Genomic DNA, 18270 nt, shown 5'->3' with positions numbered 1-18270 from the left:
AGAGACAGAACAAACTCAAAATAGAAAGGTTCAAGGCTCTTAAAGGTATGTGTGTGAAACGCTGATTATACCGTTCTCAGCTTTTTCGAAAGCGTGTCTGAACCGTTGGTGTCAGTCGAGCGGCAAGGCTGCTCAAGTGTTCGCCGGCTTCAAATATGCACCATTATCTTCAACCTTTATCAGATCTGGCGCTGGCGGGTGGCGCCAAGAATACCAAAGTATTGGCATCGTGGTTGGATTTGATGACGCTTGAAAACTGTGAAGTGGATAAAGATAGCAGTCGCGTCGTAGAGGTGGTTCTGCAAACTCACGATGCGACTAAACAGTACCCTGATGTGTGAGAAATTGAGCTAAGGCGCAAAGCTGGTTGTAAGCCGCGATGTGTTGTTGCCTTGCGAATGGCAGCAAGACAGGAGACTCGATTTGAAGGGATGCAGGTTGGACGAAAAGGGACGACGAGATAGGTGGTGACATGAGGCAGCGAGGCACACCTCTAAATCGAAGTGCCAGTGTAAGGTCAGAGGCACTGGATGGACAGATGCAAAATGGCAGGAGGCCGGAGAGGACGACGACGACAGCAGCCGGCAGGGGTTATTGTTTGCTGGGGAGTGGAGGCGGACCAGGGGCGCTAGATGACGCTAAGGAAATTAAGCGAGACACCGTCGCTGCGTGAAGGAACGGCTGGCTTTCCTTCCATTTTTTTTTCTCTCACGGGCCCACGGGTAATTATAAAAGTACTGCAGGCATACCTTTAAGACTGTCCGGGCCCCTCCACCCCAAATTTTCCCTCCAGAGCGCAGTCCCGCGGCCACCAGAGGTGCTGCCCTTTTTCAACCGGACCCCATCCAGTCTCGGATCGCACCATTTGATTGGCTCAACGGTCCACGCCTAGCCAGAACCACAGGCAACCAACAGCACCACGACAGGCAACTGCAGCTGAGATCCCTTATCCTTAGGCCACCACAGCAGCACCAACAAGCAGCAGCACTGCATTCCCGCCTCGCACCTGCCCGCCACTGCATCCAATTATCCACCCAAAGGCGCGTCGCTTCCTTCCCACTTAAGGCGTCGTCCCTCTTGCCTTCTGGAGCCTCACCTCTCCCGGTGCCTTCTTTTCTCGCCCCGGTCTGCAATCACCACGTGCACGCAACAGACACACCCACCTCGAATCATCACCATCACCAATCGATTCTCGTGCGCATCACGCTTGCATCGCAACGACAACTTGCAATCAACTAGTTTGTCAACTGCTGCCATTTCTCGGTCTCGGGTCTAAAAGTCCGACTCGACCCGGCACGGCGACATCAATTGGATCCTGCTTGCCCAATGCATGCAAGGTAGCCGCTTGTTCTTAAACAAGACTCGGCCTGATCCGCAGTGGACGGGATCGCGATTGCTCTCTGGCCCCATGCAGACTGATGCTCATCACTCCCACCCGCTTGCTCTAGAGACAGGTACGTATCTTATTCTCTTAGCCGGCATCTGCTCTGCCCCGGCATCTGCACGACACACCCTTTCTCTCATATCTCTACAATATTCGCCTTCTGATTGGATCGCTCGGTCCGGCACGTCTCCATGCCCGTACCGCAAACGCATTCCATTATCCGTGTCATCCCACCTCCATCAGCTTCCCCAGCTGTCATGATTCAGACTCAACCCAAAGTGCATCACCTTCGTTTGGGCAAGTCAGGATGGCATACACCACATGTTTAGACTTCCACATTTCTCATTCTTTATTTTTCGCCCCATCCATGCCGACACCCATTTACCCGCCATGCCCCCTTCATCCACTTTCAACAAACTCACAACGGGCTCCTTGAGACGCCGCTAACACGCCAGCAGAAGCCCAATCTATGATGAAACTCCCATCAAGTCCATCATAATACAAGATGGCGTCGAGGTGCGTTTTCTTCTATCCGATCATCGCGATCGCCCGCGATCTTATGCCAGAACTAGCACTAACCTTGCTACTACAGACTTGACAGATTGGTCACGTGAGTAAATCCACACGGCTACCCAGGCACGTCCGCTTGTCACGTTCCATTCGCTCGTCATGTGGATCGTGCAGGATACAGCCATCTTTCAAGGGGTTACCATATTCGTCGTTCAGAAGATAGCTGACATCTTGCAGGATTCTCGAAACGGGGAGCACCCGTCTCATTCGTGACACTGCTGTCAATCAATTGGCTGACTGGCAGAAGCAGCACCCAGATGAGCTGTTCAACCTTCTTTCCAGAGTTGTCCCCTATCTTAGACATAAGGAATGGGAGACACGGTCAACAGCTGCCAAGGCCATTGGCAAGATCATTGAAAACGCACCTCTCTATGACCCAAATGAGGATGAAGGAGATTCCGCGCCGATCAAGAAAGACGAGCCGGAGGAGAACGGCCACGTGAAAAAGGAGGAGGAGAAGGACGTCCCATCTTTTGCTACCGATGAGCTCCTGAAGTTAGGGACGCTCAACGTTGAACACATCATCAAGCATGGCCGGCAATTATTACGAGGCGGCAACATCGATTTCGCCTTGGCCTCATTAGACCCCTCTGCACGACTTGCACACCAAAAGAAGACACTCAATGGACGACTAGGTCTCCTTGGCAGGGTCTTCGAGGACGCCGAGATGCCCGTCCTCGTGGAGAAGGACCACAGTCCCATGACTCCCCAAGATTCAGCCAACGGTCATAATGGAAGCAAGGAGAATGCCTCCCAAGGCCAAAGTCAACCGGCAGAGGAAGCAGGATTGAGTTCAAGGCAACTCAATGTGCTGAAGAGAAAACGCAAAAGAGAATTACAGAAGGCCGCTCAAGGAAAGGGCGGATTTGGAGATCTTTCCATTAGGAGGACGACCACCGCTGGTTCAGAGGGTTTCGACGACACACCGATGCCCGATGCCGATTCAAAGCAAAAGAATGGAAAGGTCAACGACTACTTCAACCTGGACAGACCGGCCGACGTCGATGAGGAGTCAAAAGTTGTCAGCGAATTCAAGGGGCCCGTGATTCCGATCAAGTCCGAGATCGAGGCGGACGAGACCATGGAGGGCGCCGAATGGCCCTACGACCGACTATGCGACTTCTTGAAGGTGGATCTTTTCGACCCATCCTGGGAGACGCGGCATGGAGCCGCAATGGGCATACGTGAAGTAATTCGTGTTCATGGTGCCGGAGCCGGCAGGATACGATCCAAGTCTCGGGCTGAGAACAACCGCTTGAACCAGGCCTGGCTCGACGATTTGGCTTGCCGACTCTGCTGTGTCTTGATGTTGGACAGATTCACTGACTACAGTTCGGATACCTCCGTGGCACCAATTCGCGAAACGATTGGTCAATCCCTTGGCTCAGTCCTTCGACACGTTCCGGCAGACTCAGTCCACGGCATCTACAAGATCCTCTATCGCATGGTCATGCAAGATGATCTTCATCTTGAGATGCTCCAATGGTCGGTTTGCCACGGTGGCATGGTCGGTCTCCGATATGTCGTCGCTGTCCGAAAAGACCTGCTCTTGGAGGATAATGAGATGATTGACGGAGTCGTACGTCTCGTCATGAAGGGTCTGGAGGAACACGATGACGATGTCCGGTCAGTGAGTGCTGCCACGCTCTTGCCGATGGCGAAGGAATTCGTCACTATGCGCCCTGGCTCCATCGACGGACTCATCAACATCATGTGGGGAAGTCTCGCGGATCTCGGTGATGATCTGAGCGCAAGTACTGGCAAGATTATGGACCTTCTTGCGACGCTCTGCAGTTACCCCGAGGTTCTACAGGCCATGGAAACATCAGCCGCGCAAGATGAAGAGCGTTCGTTCACTCTGCTCGTACCGCGACTCTACCCCTTCCTTCGGCACACAATCACTTCCGTCCGACTAGCCGTACTGAAAGCGCTCATGACATTCGCCAACCTCGGCGCCCAAAACTCCCGCGGCTGGCTCAATGGCAGGATCTTGCGCCTCATCTTCCAGAACATCCTTGTTGAGAGAGATCGTGAAACACTCAATATGTCTATTGATGTGTGGACAGCCCTTGTGCGGTCTCTTTCGCAGACTCCTGACGTTTTGGCTGATGAGTTTGCGGCACACGTCGGCCCATTGATGAGGCTAACTCTGCACCCCGTTGGTGTGTCACGGCATCCCCTACCCATGCCTGCGCATCTCTTCCAGAGACCTTCAGGCGGCACTTACACGGCAGTCACTGCAACACCCGCCCGCAAGGCATCATCTCCTGAAGGTCCTGAACGAGCCACCAAGCGCCGCCGGAAGTCTGCCAAGACCGATGACGCGCCCGTCGCGACGCATACACATGATGTCGATGGCCATATGATCCAAGGCGACGTCGACTTGGTTGGAATGGATACACTCATCCGTTCGCGAGTCTCGGCTGCCAAGGCGATGGGTCTGATCATGTCCTTCATTCCGAACAGCCACATGGCAGAGTACGATGAGCTCATCACTAGTGGTCTCGCAGACAGGAACGCCTCCACGCAGCTTGCGGCTTGCATGGTCATTGACGAGTACGCCAAGAACAACACAGCAGCCGAAGGACCTCAGAGATTTGTGGCACCCTTGCAAAAGATTATTGAGGCGGAGCGGCCCTCTCATTACGGAGACCTGGTCAGCTACATGCATCGCGTACGATCCCAGTGTCAGCAACTTCTCAACATGTTCCGCGATCATGGCAAGGTCTCAAGCGGAAGACTCCCTACACTCGCCGTTCTGGTTCAGGGAGACGAGCAAGCTGGGCCTGGTGCTTTCTCCATCGCCGTCGCAGACAAAGTCGTCGGCGAAGACTTTGACAAGCTCAAAAAGGCCATGTCGCCCGGACAACGCTTGGTGGCCAGCCAGCAGCTCGGGGAAGCCAGAGATGTGGCCGCGTCAGCCATCACCGACGCCAGGACTGCCAAAGAAGCTCGGGATGTGCGCATTAAGGCTGCTGCTGCTTGTGCTTTGGTTGCGATCAAGGTTCTTCCAAAGAAGCCGAGTCCTCTCATCAAGGGAATCATGGACAGCATCAAGACAGAGGAAAACCAGGAACTCCAATGTCGTTCCTCTGCCACGATTGCCAGTCTCGTCCAGCTGTTCAATGAGAAGGGCCGTCGCGGGCCTGCCGACAAAGTGGTCTCCAACCTCATCAAATTCTCTTGTGTTGAGGTTGCGGAGACGCCCGAATTCCCCGTACATGCAACCAAGACTGATTGCGTGCTCTCCATGCAAAAGGAAGAAGACCGAGTCGATCACGCAGACGCAGCCAAGTGGGCGAGGGAAGCCAAGGCGGCGCGCATCACCAGACGTGGCGCCAAGGAGGCTCTTGAAATCCTGTCCAGAACGTATGGTGCCGAACTACTCACGGCCGTTCCAACTGTGAGGACGTTTATGGAAGAACCTCTCGTGAAGGCATTCAGTGGCGACTTGCCCGCCGAGGCACGGGACCCCGAGAACACCTTTGGTCAAGAAATCGTCGACGCGTTGTCACTCATCCGGACTCTCATGCCAACTCTCGACAAAGCCATTCATCCGTTCGTCATGGAGAAGGTGCCGCTGGTGATCAAAGCCTTGCATTCCGAACTGTCAGTGTTCCGCTATATGGCAGCGAAATGCATGGCCACTATCTGCAGCGTCATCACTGTGGAGGGTATGACGGCTCTTGTCGAAAAGGTGCTCCCATCCATCAGCAACCCTGTCGATCTCAACTTCCGACAAGGAGCTATCGAGGCCATCTACCACTTGATTGCCGTGATGGGCGACGCCATTCTACCATATGTCATCTTCCTCATCGTCCCCGTCCTCGGCCGCATGAGTGATTCGGACAACGAGATTCGTTTGATTGCAACAACCTCGTTTGCCACCTTGGTCAAGTTGGTGCCTCTCGAGGCCGGTATCCCAGATCCTCCAGGTCTGTCCGAAGAGCTTCTCAAGGGTAGAGATCGTGAAAGGACTTTCATTTCTCAACTGCTCGATCCCAAGAAGGTGGAGAGTTTCCAGATTCCCGTCGCCATCAAGGCCGAACTTCGTTCATACCAGCAAGATGGTGTAAACTGGCTGCATTTCCTCAACAAGTATCATCTCCACGGTATTCTCTGCGACGACATGGGTCTCGGTAAGACTCTGCAGACCATTTGCATGGTTGCCAGCGATCACCACAATCGCGCGGAGGAGTTCGCCAAAACCGGCGCTCCTGATGTTCGTCGTCTTCCGTCTTTGGTCGTGTGCCCTCCTACGCTGTCTGGCCACTGGCAGCAAGAAATTAAGACTTATGCCCCGTTCCTCAGCGTCACGGCCTACGTCGGTGTGCCTGCTGAGCGCAAGACGATGAAGGACAATCTCGATAAGACCGATATCGTCATCACCAGTTACGACGTCTGCCGCAACGACGCAGAAGTGCTCGCCAAGTACAACTGGAACTATGTCATTCTCGACGAAGGCCACTTGATCAAGAACCCCAAGGCAAAGATTACGATTGCTGTCAAGAAATTAGCAAGCAATCACCGTCTGATTCTGACTGGTACTCCCATCCAGAACAACGTTCTTGAGCTGTGGTCTTTGTTTGACTTTTTGATGCCGGGATTTCTCGGTGCGGAGAAAGTGTTCTTGGACCGGTTTGCCAAGCCCATTGCCGCCAGTCGTTTTAGCAAGGCATCATCGAAGGAGCAGGAAGCTGGTGCATTGGCTATCGAAGCACTCCACAAGCAGGTACTCCCGTTCCTCTTGCGACGTCTCAAAGAGGAGGTGCTTGATGACCTGCCACCAAAGATCTTGCAGAACTACTACTGCGACCTGAGTGATCTTCAGAAAAAGTTGTTCGACGACTTTACTAGGAAGCAAGGCAAGAAGCTCCAAGAAGAGGCTGGGCGCGAAGACAAGGATGCCAAGTCACACATTTTCCAGGCCCTACAGTACATGCGAAAGCTCTGCAACTCGCCAGCAATGGTCATGAAGCCGACGCACAGCATGTACGATGAGACTCAACGCATCCTCAACAAGCAGGGAACTAGCCTCGAAGATCCGGTTCACGCTCCGAAGCTGACCGCGTTGAGAGATCTGCTTGTCGACTGCGGCATTGGCGTGGAAGAGGCTGAGTCTAATGATCCGCTCTACCAGCCGATCAAGCCCCATCGTGCCCTTATCTTCTGCCAGATGAAGGAAATGCTGGATATGGTCCAGAATACCGTCCTCAAGAACATGTTGCCCGGCGTTTCTCACCTGCGCTTGGATGGTTCAGTCGAAGCCAACAAGAGACAAGACATTGTGAACAAGTTCAACAGTGATCCGTCATACGATGTGTTGCTCTTGACGACCAGCGTCGGAGGTCTGGGTCTCAACCTTACGGGTGCCGACACGGTCATCTTCGTCGAGCATGATTGGAACCCGCAGAAGGATATGCAGGCTATGGATCGTGCCCATCGTATTGGCCAGAAGAAGGTTGTCAACGTCTACCGTCTTATTACCAGGGGCACGTTGGAGGAGAAGATTCTCAGTCTTCAGCGTTTCAAGATCGACGTTGCATCAACAGTCGTCAATCAGCAGAATGCAGGCCTGTCTACCATGGACACAGACCAGATATTGGACTTGTTCAACCTGGGAGATACAGGACCTAGTCTAATATCCGACAAACCAAAGAACGCAATGGAGGGCAGGGAAGAGGACATGGTGGATATCGAAACGGGTGACGTCGTTACAGGCAAGCAGCCCGGCAAGAAGGCTTGGCTTGATGACCTGGGCGACCTGTGGGATAACAGCCAGTACGAGGAGAGTTTCGACCTGGATGGTTTCTTGAAAACCATGCAATGAGACACGGAACCATCGAATCAATGACCCGGAGTTTGGCTTGGCATCTAGATTTTGACGAGAGCAACTTGGATGCTCCTATGTTTGAGGGCACGAGAAGCCTTATGCGTCTCTGTATTCATTACGAAATCGTATGTGCGAACTTTATGTATCATATCATAGTATTGACTCCTAAAAAGGGAGTCAAGGGTGGAGTGGGGGGCAAAACTGCCACACTTGAATATGCATCTTTAGAGCGTTACGAATTACCCAATAACTCTGATCATCAACGTTGAAATCGTCGAGACCTTTTGTACTTTCTTCTCGATTGTGGGTTAGTCAATCCGAGACCCGTGTTTCTCGACATTTTGTTTGCAACTACAATTCTCAAATCGATCCTGAAAAATTACACGCCACAGAACCAAGATGGCCAACATGGGCATTGCCCAGAAGGGGCTCATCCAGTACATGTCAGACTTGCACCTCGAAGTTGGCAACCAGTATTCTACGTTTGACTTTCCAGCCATATCACCCTACCTCCTGATTGCTGGAGACGTAGGCGGCTTGGCCGACTACGAGGAGTACCTCGCCTTCATCCGCCGTCAGACGAACCGCTTCGAGGGCGTGGTGCTCGTCCTGGGCAACCACGAGTTCCACGGCCTCAACCACGACAGCACGATCGAGCTGGCGCGGCGTCTTGAAACAGAAGCTTCACATTCTACACCGCGATAGATTCGACATCCCCGGCTCGCTGGTGACGATTCTGGGATGCACGCTGTGGTCTCTGGTTCCCGACGAGGCCAGGGCGGCGGTGACGGCCAAGGTCAAGGACTTCGAGCATATCGAAGCGTGGCCGGTTGATGATCATAACGAGGCGCATTTGGAAGACGTCACTTGGTTGAGGAGGGAATTGGGCGACGTGCCGGAGGAGAGGTCTGTCATTGTGATCACCCATCACGCGCCGTCGATGGAGGGGACATCGGAGCCCAGGCATAGCGGCAGTATTTGGTCTTCGGCGTTTGCTACGGACCTATTGGGGGCAGGAGGTTGGGAGAGGGTTCGGTGTTGGGTGTTTGGGCATACACATTATTCGACGGATGAAGTGGTGCAGGGAGTCAGATTGTTGAGTAACCAGAGAGGATATGTGCGCGACGGGGGAGTTGCGAAGGATGGATTTAATCCCGGCAGAGTTATCGCGCTGATTGAGAATGAGTTTTCTGACAGGCCAAAAAGACATAGATAGAAAAGCAAAAAACGCTCAATCATTGCAGAGACTTTGTTCTGTCGCGTCCTTGATCGTCGTCCTCGTCATTGTCCCCGTTGTCGTTGTTCGGCTTCGATTGTCGTCCCCCGTCGTCGTCTCCGCTAGTCGTCCGTCGTCTCTAGCGCAGTTCCTGCTGACCTCATAGCTGCCCTGGGCTGTTTGGCTGCAGCTGTGACGCGCCTATCTAAACGGCGGGGTATTGCCCCGCACCTGTGATGCTCCGTAGGTAGTGGGCGCCAAACCAGCTCCTGTCCTCGAAATCCAGAACATTCCACGACACAGCGATTTTTGAACCACAACGACAGACGCCCTCTTGGCGACATACATCGCATCGCCAAACAACCGCCAAAATGCCTGTCGACTACAGCAAATGGGTAAGTCGCGCAGTCCCCGTACCCCGCAGTCATTCAGCCGCTAATCAAGAACCCTCCACAGGACGCGTTGGAGCTCAGCGACGACTCGGACGTTGAAGTGCACCCCAACGTCGACAAACGTTCGTTTATTCGCGCCAAACAGAACCAAATACACCAGGAACGACTACAACGGAAGCACCAGATAGAGACGCTCAAGTACGAGCGCATCATCAACGATGGCCTCATGAAGCGTATCTCGGGCTTGCTCGAAGCCCTGAAATCCCACGCTTCCGAGGCAGAGACACGTAATCCTGGAGAGGTGGCCTTCCAGGCTGTTATGGAGTCCGCAGGCAAGCCCGAGGACGACCAGCCTCCCCCGCGCCCTGAAGGCGTCCACAGCGAGTCGGAGCCCCTGCCTACCTTCTCCAAGATGATGGCCGTGCTGCTGGACCAAGTCAACAAGGAGCTGGACGAGAAGAAGCCCGAGAACCGCTACCAGGGCATGCTCGAGGGTGTCGAGGGGCACTTGAACAAGGTGCAGGGCCTGCAAAAAGAGCTGCTGGCCAAGCTTGCCGAACTGGAAAAGGAGGAGGGCCGCAAGATTACGAGCGAGGGGATCCACACGGGCTTCGATAGCTCCCACGTCAACAAGTCCAAGTCTGAGGGCAAGGAGCCGGAGCGCAAGCCGGAGCTGCTCAACCCCAACTTTGACATGTCGCAGACACTTCCCCCGAAGGACTCCAAGACCTCTTACGACGACGATGAGGAAATCGAGGCGTCGCCCGCCGCGAAGAAATTTGCGCAGATCAAGGCCGCGGACTACTCTTCCAGTCTCGCGTATCTGTCGAGTAACCCTCAGATTCTGACGGAGAAGGAGACGGATGGACTTCTCGTCCTCGCGTTCGACGCGGCCCTCGAGGGCAAGGATGACTACTGCCGGCAGTGCGTACACCAGGCGCTGCTTCTGCAGTACTGCCGGGCGCTGGGCAAGGACGGTGTAGGCATGTTCTTCAAGCGTATCACGACAAAGGGACACCAGGCTCAGGATGTGTTCTACAAGGATGTCCAGGACACGTACGGCAAGATCAGGAACCGCGCGAGGGAGATTGTCAAGGAGCGCGCCAACGAGCCGGAAGGCGTGGAGCAGATCCAGCTGCATGCCGTGGAGCCCGGCACGGAGATCAAGATTACCATACCGCCTGAAGGTAGCGAGGACCCGGCGGTCAAGGAGGGCCGGGCCATTTTCGAGGGGTTCAGCGCCGAGTTCCGCAAGGCGCTCGAGAGCGGCAGCTTGGACGAGGTGAACAAGGTGCTCGGCAATATGAAGGTTGACGAGGCGGAGGACATTGTCGGCAAGCTTAGCGAGGTGAGTGGGCTGTTTTCATTTCTTTCGATACGAATGCTTCTGTTTGATGAGACATGTTTTACTGACGAGATTGCGAATCGCAGGCCGGTATTCTGAGCCTCGAGGAGCAAATTATCGATGCCACGACGGAAGAAGGCCAGAAGGCGCTCAAGGACATGGAGGCAGCAGCCGGCTCGGAATCCGGCTTCGCGCCGGACCCAGAGTAAAGCAGATGAGGATGAGCTGTGTGTTTGGAGCCGAGGCCAAAATACTTGAAGGACAAGCATGATGATGGACAAAGACTGATGACCATGTCAAAAGTAAGCAAACTAGATGAAAACAATAAGAGCAGCATCCGAAGAATCGCACCAAGGCATTGATGAACTGCTGTCTGATGGGGGAAAGCGTTGAACACGGCATGCGCACTGCATAGCATTTCAAATGGCCAGACGAACAGGGAGTGTGGCTTGGCATCCCTGAAAATCACCACCACGCGGCTTTTGCGGCTGGTTGGTCGGTCGGTTCTCCCCCACAGCATGACTTTTATCCCAAGAAACGCACCCGTTGACTGGTTTATTCTCGTGTGGCATGGACACCGCCGAACTTATGGTCCAAGACCTTCGACTCTTGCCTCTGTTCGATCCCGAGCGCCGGGCTTAGTGATGCGGTTTACGTGTGCTCGATGGTCTGAAGCACTTGTCCATGCTCAATCGACCTACCATCCCTGTAGCTCACAACCATTTGCAACTTGACGACAAATTGCTACAGGCGTGCATATGGCACAGATACGGCAGACTAGGGTAAACGTTTTTCAATGCCTGATTGCAATTATTCTGCTTACTCTCGACGTGGTCATTAGTCTTTTGCTTGTCACTATTTCCGAGCCTCAAGTCTTGAAATCTCGGCTTCTATGGCTGCGGGTTGCGCATTTCCTTCGTGGTACGGAATACGGCAGTGCTAGTGCAAACCCGCCTTGGGATTTGACAATTTGGCCAAGCTACCGAACGTACGGTTCGGCGTTCGCAAGACGTGAGACTACCTTAAAGGGGTGAGGCGCGGTGGTGGCCGTCCGCCCGCAACCCGTGATACCTTGCCATTCCGGTGGTTTAAGCTACACTGCATAACCGCAGTTTTCTTCTCTACTGTCCGGGTAGAAGGCCTCATCGAGACGGGAAGGCGAGCCGTCACTTCAGGGATGTGGGCGCAAGTGCCGGCGTCGGGTGACATGGGTGGTGGTTTTGACAGGTTGGTGCGCCGCACGGCGAGGCTCAGCACAAGCGGAAAGGAAAAAACTACGAAAATTGTCGGAGCGCCGAACCGATTGGTTCTAGACCGGCAGGGGCACGTAAGGAGGCGAAATATTTCGTGGTCGCGAGTTATTTGCAGCAACGAGAGTGTGCCGTTCTCGAATTGAATACGAACCGTTTTGTTGCCGTGGGGCAATTCTGGGCGATGGGGGTCATGGCGATGGCGATGTCATCTGGAGTTTCTGTGGATGATGTTGGCTTGATAACTTTCCCTAACTTTCCCTCTGCCGAATGTGACATTGGAGAAAAGGCGATGGGACAAACCACCCGGGCGCGGAGGCGAAATGTTTGTGCGTATTTTAAGTAGACGGTTCGGATCAAGCTACCGACCATGTGAGGTGACGAAGACTGGGGGTGCTTGGGCTTCTTTCGTCTTTCTTCTTTTCCGTTGACTGACGCCTCCCCGCATCTTTGCGCGCGCCATGCCTTGCGCTACGCGGTGGTGCTTCTGGGAAAAGGTCTAGATGCATTGGGAACGGTGTTTCACGGTGACTGTTGCTCTTTTCTCTGGTCAAAGAGGCGTGGTTGCGTTAGCTGTTTGGCTTCTCGTGCCAAGGGTACGTTTTTGTAATCGCACGGCGGTACAGCGTAAGGCTGCCTTTTAGCGATAATATTGGCTGCCTGGATGGAAGAGCCGAATCCTGAAAACGGTGTGGTGAAGTCGAGAGAAACATTTGGGCCCAGTCAGGGGTGGTGGCTGAGAAGCTGACGGGTGGAAGAGTGACACACGGCGAAAAAAAGTCAAAAATAGCAACCAGGGCGATCGTCGCTGGGGATTCTGTGGCAGGGTCTTTCCTGGCGTTGTGGGTCCACACCGATCAGCCCTCCCGTCTCTCATCGGGTTCACTGCCCGTGGGATGGGAATCATAAGTCACCTTCAATGTACTGGAAGAGGTGCCAGTGCAGTGTGAGAGGAACAAGTGCTGATGGCAGATGACGATGGTCTGGGCCATGGTCGACCGGTCGATGTGGTTTGCCTGCCAGGTTTTCCAGGCGTCTCCAGTGAACGTTTCCACTAATTCCATGAAATCCCATGGTTGGGATTCCGGGGCCATTCAGATGATCGTCTATGAACGATCGCAAGAGACTTGGAGGTTGCAGCTTGTTTTTTTGGTGGCTTCGAAACTCCGCTGCGTGGCATTCGTGGCACAGGGGCCGGTGGCTGTTTTTTTTGTGGCAGACGCTTGCCGTTTGCACCAGTGAGGTCGCGAGAAGCCCATGTGGCTTTGGGAATATTGGGGAACGGTATCCCACAACCTGGCGGTCTGGCAGCCTTCTTCTTTTTTTGTTGATTGTTTACGGGTACCTGGAGCACGCTTGTTGATCTTGCAACTCTGTTCCTGTTCTCCTCCGTGTCTGCCGCTGTGTCTCCAGCCTGATGCAGCCAAACACCAAACTTGGAATAACGCTGAGCTGGGAACGGCTGGGCAACAGTGATGTTACTGGACAGATGCACATACAGAGTTGACTGCATAGGTCGTGTACGGCACGCAGTCCGATGAGGCGAACGAAACAAAACAGCCGCACGAGTCATCCCCTGCTGTCAGTGTTTTTCTGAGGGTCGTCGTTGCGAGGTTAACAAGGTGATCAGCGCGCAAGCAGAGGTTGGTTGGGTAAGAGAAACATTGGAGCCCCCATGAAACCACAACCGCAACCTCCTGTATTTCTGCCGCAGGTGCTGGAATGGAGACTGGATGCATCATCACTACCAGCAGATTGAAGGAACAAGAAGGTTGGAGTCAGTCATCTCTCGCCAACGGTCGGTCGGTCGGCTGGTCGGGGTCTCCATCAAGGATCGTCCACACTGCCCGACACCAATGGAACGCTGTCGTAGATACGTCATCGGTATTGGGGGGGAAACTACAGGTGACATCCATACAGCGGTCGCAGATCGTCCACTATGCGCACTTGCTTACCACCACTATCGTTATGCTTCATACGCCTCGGCCGACAGCCGGCGGCCGGTGAAGGGGTGATCGCTCGCCGAACAAGATGCGAAGACGGGAAGTCAAAGCAAGGGCCTCTTCTCTCACGCGGGAGATGTGGTGCGTGCTTGAGCCAGACGAGGCAAGGTTGTGTGCGGCTGCAACTCTCGCACTTTTTTTCTGCCGTGTGATGGCCATTTTGTCTACCCAGGCTTCGGATTACTTTGCACGGTTGGAGGGGACAACGTGGTAGCGCCCGCGGTGCGAGGAGGTCCGCTGCGACGGAGAGGGGGAAGAAGTGCGTTGTTGTCCCAGGGTGCCTCGTCCAAGGTTTGAAGGGTGAGACGTCGAGCAATGTCGAGCGCCGTCACCACCGTCTTCTAGCTGGGACTGTCTCAAGTCCGTGGAGTCGGGCCCTCCTCTGGCTGCTTCTTCTTCTTCTGTTCCCGCTGCCTGGCGCCAGTTCTTGTCTTGCGCGGGTCACCTTGACGCTAAAACCGTTGGACTTGCTAGCGGACAAGTTGACGGAGTGCCTTGGAAAGACACCAGAGCAATCTGGATGAAGCCGGTCCCCTTCCTTTGTACCGTCTCACTGCCGGATCTGCATTGCGACGGGCATTAAACGGGGGGGCAACAGGCTAGGGATGCTACGACAGATACATTGGGCGGGTTCCATTCGATGTACCTCCAATACCCATCTGCAAGAGCGCTGTGTGCTCGGTGGTAAGCCTGGGTGGATAAAACGTCTGCCAATGCACTGCACGTTCTTGCTGACGCGACTCCTTACAGCCTGCCTACGAATCCAATGCACGCACTGGACGACAGCGAGGCGGCTGTGCAGGTCTGAGTGGTGAGAATATGCCACTTCCGTCGACCGTGTGCTGTCGCTGTTTCTATCTCTGTTCCGTCCGTCGTTGAAAGGACGGAAAGGGGCCAATGAAGAATAGACAAGCGAGAGACAGGCAGGCTATCAGAAACGAGAGACACAGGAAGCTTGATGCGACAGGCATAGCAGAAGCATAGAAAAAATAAAGTGGTTGAAGAGCCGTGTTCGCGGGAATACGTAGTGCACAACTGCCAAGTTGCGACTGCGCCATGCCGCCATGCAGCCCGCCCACACGCCCGGAGCCCCACCGGGACGGGGGACGGACTGGGGGCCGCGCAACCAACAGGGTCCAAGGGCTCTGGCCTGTCCCAGTCGTTGCACTTCTGCACATCTTGTTCAGCTTTTCGTACCCAACGACAGCGAGAGGGAGCCGCAGCACACTCTGTCTGATATTCGCCTGGGGGCACTGGACCGAGGCCAGCGTCGCTACCACTGTACACCATCGAACCCAGCCTCAAAAAAATGCTCCATCGGCGAATACGTAAGGCGGGTAGCCACCTTCTAGAGTACCTCACCTTACATGGGGTACACACCACACCCATCTCACACGTCCAGCCTTGGCCTGGCCTTGCGAGGATGCTCCTTCGGTCCCATGCCTATTAAGACTGGGGATCCGGCACCGCTTTCACTTTTGCTTTCCCGACAGTCGAGGTCATCGCAGTCTCGTCTTGCTTCTTTTGCTCTTTAACCTTTGGCCAGCAGCTACCTGATACCCTGTCCCGCTACCTTCCATACCCTACCTGACCTTACCTCACCTGGTCGTATCCCGCCCATCCCGTTGCCCTGCTTACAACCTCTCATCACCCTCCTCCGCCGCCTCGTCTCTTGTTTCTGCTCCACGCCAACCACCTCATTGTTGCGCCTGCTGCCGATCAACCTCTCGAGACAACATAGATATAAGGACCAGAGGAAGGATCCCTTTTTGGTCAACAAGGTGGTTCAAGGCCTTTCAACACTCACATACACGCATCAACACCAAAAGCAAACATCATCAACATGGTTTCCCTCCGAAGAGCGTTCGCGGCCCTCCTCGCGACGACATCTCTCGTCAACGCCCTGCCCTCGACAGTCTCCGACTCCACCAACTCCGCAGAATCAAACTCAACAACGGCCTGCAACAACTCCCCCTCACTATGCAGTCGCAAGTACAACAACATCACTCACATGGGCGCTCACGACAGTGCCTTCCTCCGCGACTCATCCACGTCGAACTCCATTGCAGGAAACCAGTACTACAATGCCACAGTCGCCCTCAACTCCGGCCTTCGTCTGCTGCAAGCCCAGGTCCACACCGTGAACAGCACCTCCGGCACGACCCTCGAGCTCTGCCACACCACATGCTCCCTCCTCGACGCCGGTACTCTCGAGAAGTGGCTGTCCTCTATCAAGACTTGGATGGACGCCCACGAGAACGAAGTCGTCACCATCCTCCTCGTCAACTCGGACAACCAGGCCGCCTCCGTCTTCGGCAAGGTCTTTGAGTCCTCCGGCATCTCAAAGTACGGCTACACGCCCTCCTCCTCCTCCGCCACCTCCAGCTGGCCCACCCTGCAGGAGATGATTTCGAACAACACCCGTCTCGTCACCTTCGTCGCCTCCATCACCGCGGACTCAACCTACCCCTACCTCCTCCCCGAGTTCGCCTACGTTTTCGAGACGCACTATGAAGTCACCTCCGCCTCGGGCTTCAACTGCACAATCGACCGCCCCTCAACCTACACCACCGCCTCCGCCGCCGTCTCAGCCAACATGATGCCCCTCATGAACCACTTCCAGTACCAGATTCTCACCGGCGACATCCTCATCCCGGACGTCAGCGACATCGACACCACCAACTCCGCCAGCACCTCCACCCAGGGCAACCTCGGCCTGCACGCGCAGACCTGCACTTCTCAATGGGGCAAGAAGCCGACCTTCGTCCTGGTCGACTTCTTCAACAAGGGCCCCGCCATCGACGCCGCCGACGACCTCAACGGCCTGTCGTCCAGCGACATCTCCGGTCGCAGCAGCAGCAACAGCGCCACCGCGAGCAGCGCTGGCCTCGCAGGCCGCGCGCCCGGCGGCATGGAGACGGGAGCGCTCGTCGCGTTCCTGGCTGCCGCCGTGTTCCTGTTCTAGGAGGAGCGAAAGCGATTGCGAGGGTCAATGCGCCAGCATGCGACTCACTTTTTCCAATTACACTGCGTCGGGACCGGAAAATCATGGGCCTTCGTAGATTTCCTCACTCGGTCTTGTTTAACTCTCTTTCTGTCATTCGAAGCATAGCGATGGCGTTATATGGGCCGGAACACCGGCGGGAAAGGGGATTTTGTTTTTTTTCTTCACGACATCTTGTTCAACGGCCTACTGCACAGCAAAGCGTGAAACGTTCCGCTGGCGAGGAGGATACATAGTTATGCCCACAGTCAGGGCCACGACACATACCTATCACAGCAAAGGATTAGGATAGTTTCAGGAAAGCCCAGCACAGTACAATCATGTACTGCAGGGTCAATTTCAAAAAAGAATCAAAACGTTCAACGATAGTCATAGATTGAAAACGGTGACTGGTGAATTTGTTAATATGTGGTGATGAGAATGAAAGCCATGAGCTCATGCTGACCCCTCGTTGGACGGGTGAGCCCCGCAGTCCATTGCATCATTGGATAATGCCGCAGTAAGCTTTCGACGTCTGCCCTCACATATCACGGCGCCTTTTCCACGATTAACCTGAAAGCACTCGACAGCTATTCGCATTGTAAAACCAGAAATCTCCTCGCCGTTGCTCTCGACATATCCTTCGACATACTCACAGACACCAAGTGCCACGGACGCAAAAAGCACCACCGGCAACATGTCAACGCCGACGACGGACTACTCCAACATCCCCACCCCGGCCGCCGCCTACGCCGACTTCTGCCTCATCCCCGTCGGCACCGGCAGCGTCTCCGTCGCGAACGAGGTCGCCCAGGTCCAGCGCCTGCTCAAGGCCAGCGGGCTCAAGTACACCATGCACTCGGCCGGCACGACCGTTGGTGAGTGCCGCCCCGGTTGAAGCCCTCGGAGATGGTGTTCTCTCTCCTTCTCTGTGATCATGTTGCGACATGAGAGCGGTAGAACCCCAACTTGCGGGGATCACTGAGAGAAACGTGGTGTGAATGATGGAGCAAGTGCAGAGCTGACAATAATCGCAGAGGGCAGCTGGGACGATGTCTTTCGCGTCATCGGCCAGGCGCACTCCCTCGTCCATCAGCAGGGCGTCGTGAGGATCCAGTCGTCGATGCGCGTCGGTTCAAGGTAAATACGTCCCGCCTCATCCAACCCTCAAATGAAGCAAGACCTGACGACGAATCAGAACGGACAAGAAGCAGTCTGCCGAGGACAAGGTGAAGCGCGTGGAGGGTATCCTGGCTGAAGACAAATAGACCAATCTTTCGAATGAAATTGATTC

The 18270-nt window shown here is 54.7% G+C and overlaps 5 protein-coding genes across 5 annotated transcripts; all 5 read left to right on the top strand.

The window, feature by feature from the left end:
* Positions 1-1889: 1889 nt before the first annotated feature.
* Positions 1890-7784, top strand: mot1 (putative helicase mot1; the record flags this gene model as incomplete). The annotated part of the gene is made up of 3 exons (XM_032034177.1): positions 1890-1900; positions 1977-1994; positions 2132-7784. 3 exons carry the CDS (start codon positions 1890-1892, stop codon positions 7782-7784), a joined length of 5682 nt encoding a protein of 1893 aa, XP_031886731.1.
* Positions 7785-8186: 402 nt separating this feature from the next.
* Positions 8187-8492, top strand: CGGC5_v007502 (uncharacterized protein; the record flags this gene model as incomplete). The annotated part of the gene is made up of 1 exon (XM_032034176.1): positions 8187-8492. One exon carries the CDS (start codon positions 8187-8189, stop codon positions 8490-8492), a length of 306 nt encoding a protein of 101 aa, XP_031886559.1.
* An 882-nt stretch (positions 8493-9374) lies between these two features.
* cdc37 (Hsp90 co-chaperone Cdc37) lies at positions 9375-10949 on the top strand (the record flags this gene model as incomplete). Its single annotated transcript, XM_032034175.1, has 3 exons — positions 9375-9398; positions 9460-10743; positions 10827-10949. 3 exons carry the CDS (start codon positions 9375-9377, stop codon positions 10947-10949), a joined length of 1431 nt encoding a protein of 476 aa, XP_031886558.1.
* A 4887-nt stretch (positions 10950-15836) lies between these two features.
* On the top strand, positions 15837-16958 carry CGGC5_v007500 (PI-PLC X domain-containing protein 1; the record flags this gene model as incomplete). Its single annotated transcript, XM_032034174.1, has 1 exon — positions 15837-16958. The coding sequence occupies one exon, from the start codon at positions 15837-15839 to the stop codon at positions 16956-16958; it is 1122 nt and encodes a 373-aa protein (XP_031886557.1).
* A 715-nt stretch (positions 16959-17673) lies between these two features.
* Positions 17674-18244, top strand: ECM15 (UPF0045 protein ECM15; the record flags this gene model as incomplete). The annotated part of the gene is made up of 3 exons (XM_032034173.1): positions 17674-17854; positions 18014-18116; positions 18175-18244. The coding sequence occupies 3 exons, from the start codon at positions 17674-17676 to the stop codon at positions 18242-18244; spliced, it is 354 nt and encodes a 117-aa protein (XP_031886556.1).
* Between the last annotated feature and the right edge of the window lie 26 nt (positions 18245-18270).

This window comes from Colletotrichum fructicola (genome assembly GCF_000319635.2).
Source record: "Colletotrichum fructicola Nara gc5 chromosome Unknown KSG_Nara_v1_contig04, whole genome shotgun sequence".
Taxonomy (NCBI): Eukaryota; Fungi; Ascomycota; class Sordariomycetes; order Glomerellales; family Glomerellaceae; genus Colletotrichum; species Colletotrichum fructicola.
This window is presented reverse-complemented; position numbering and strand designations above follow the sequence as displayed.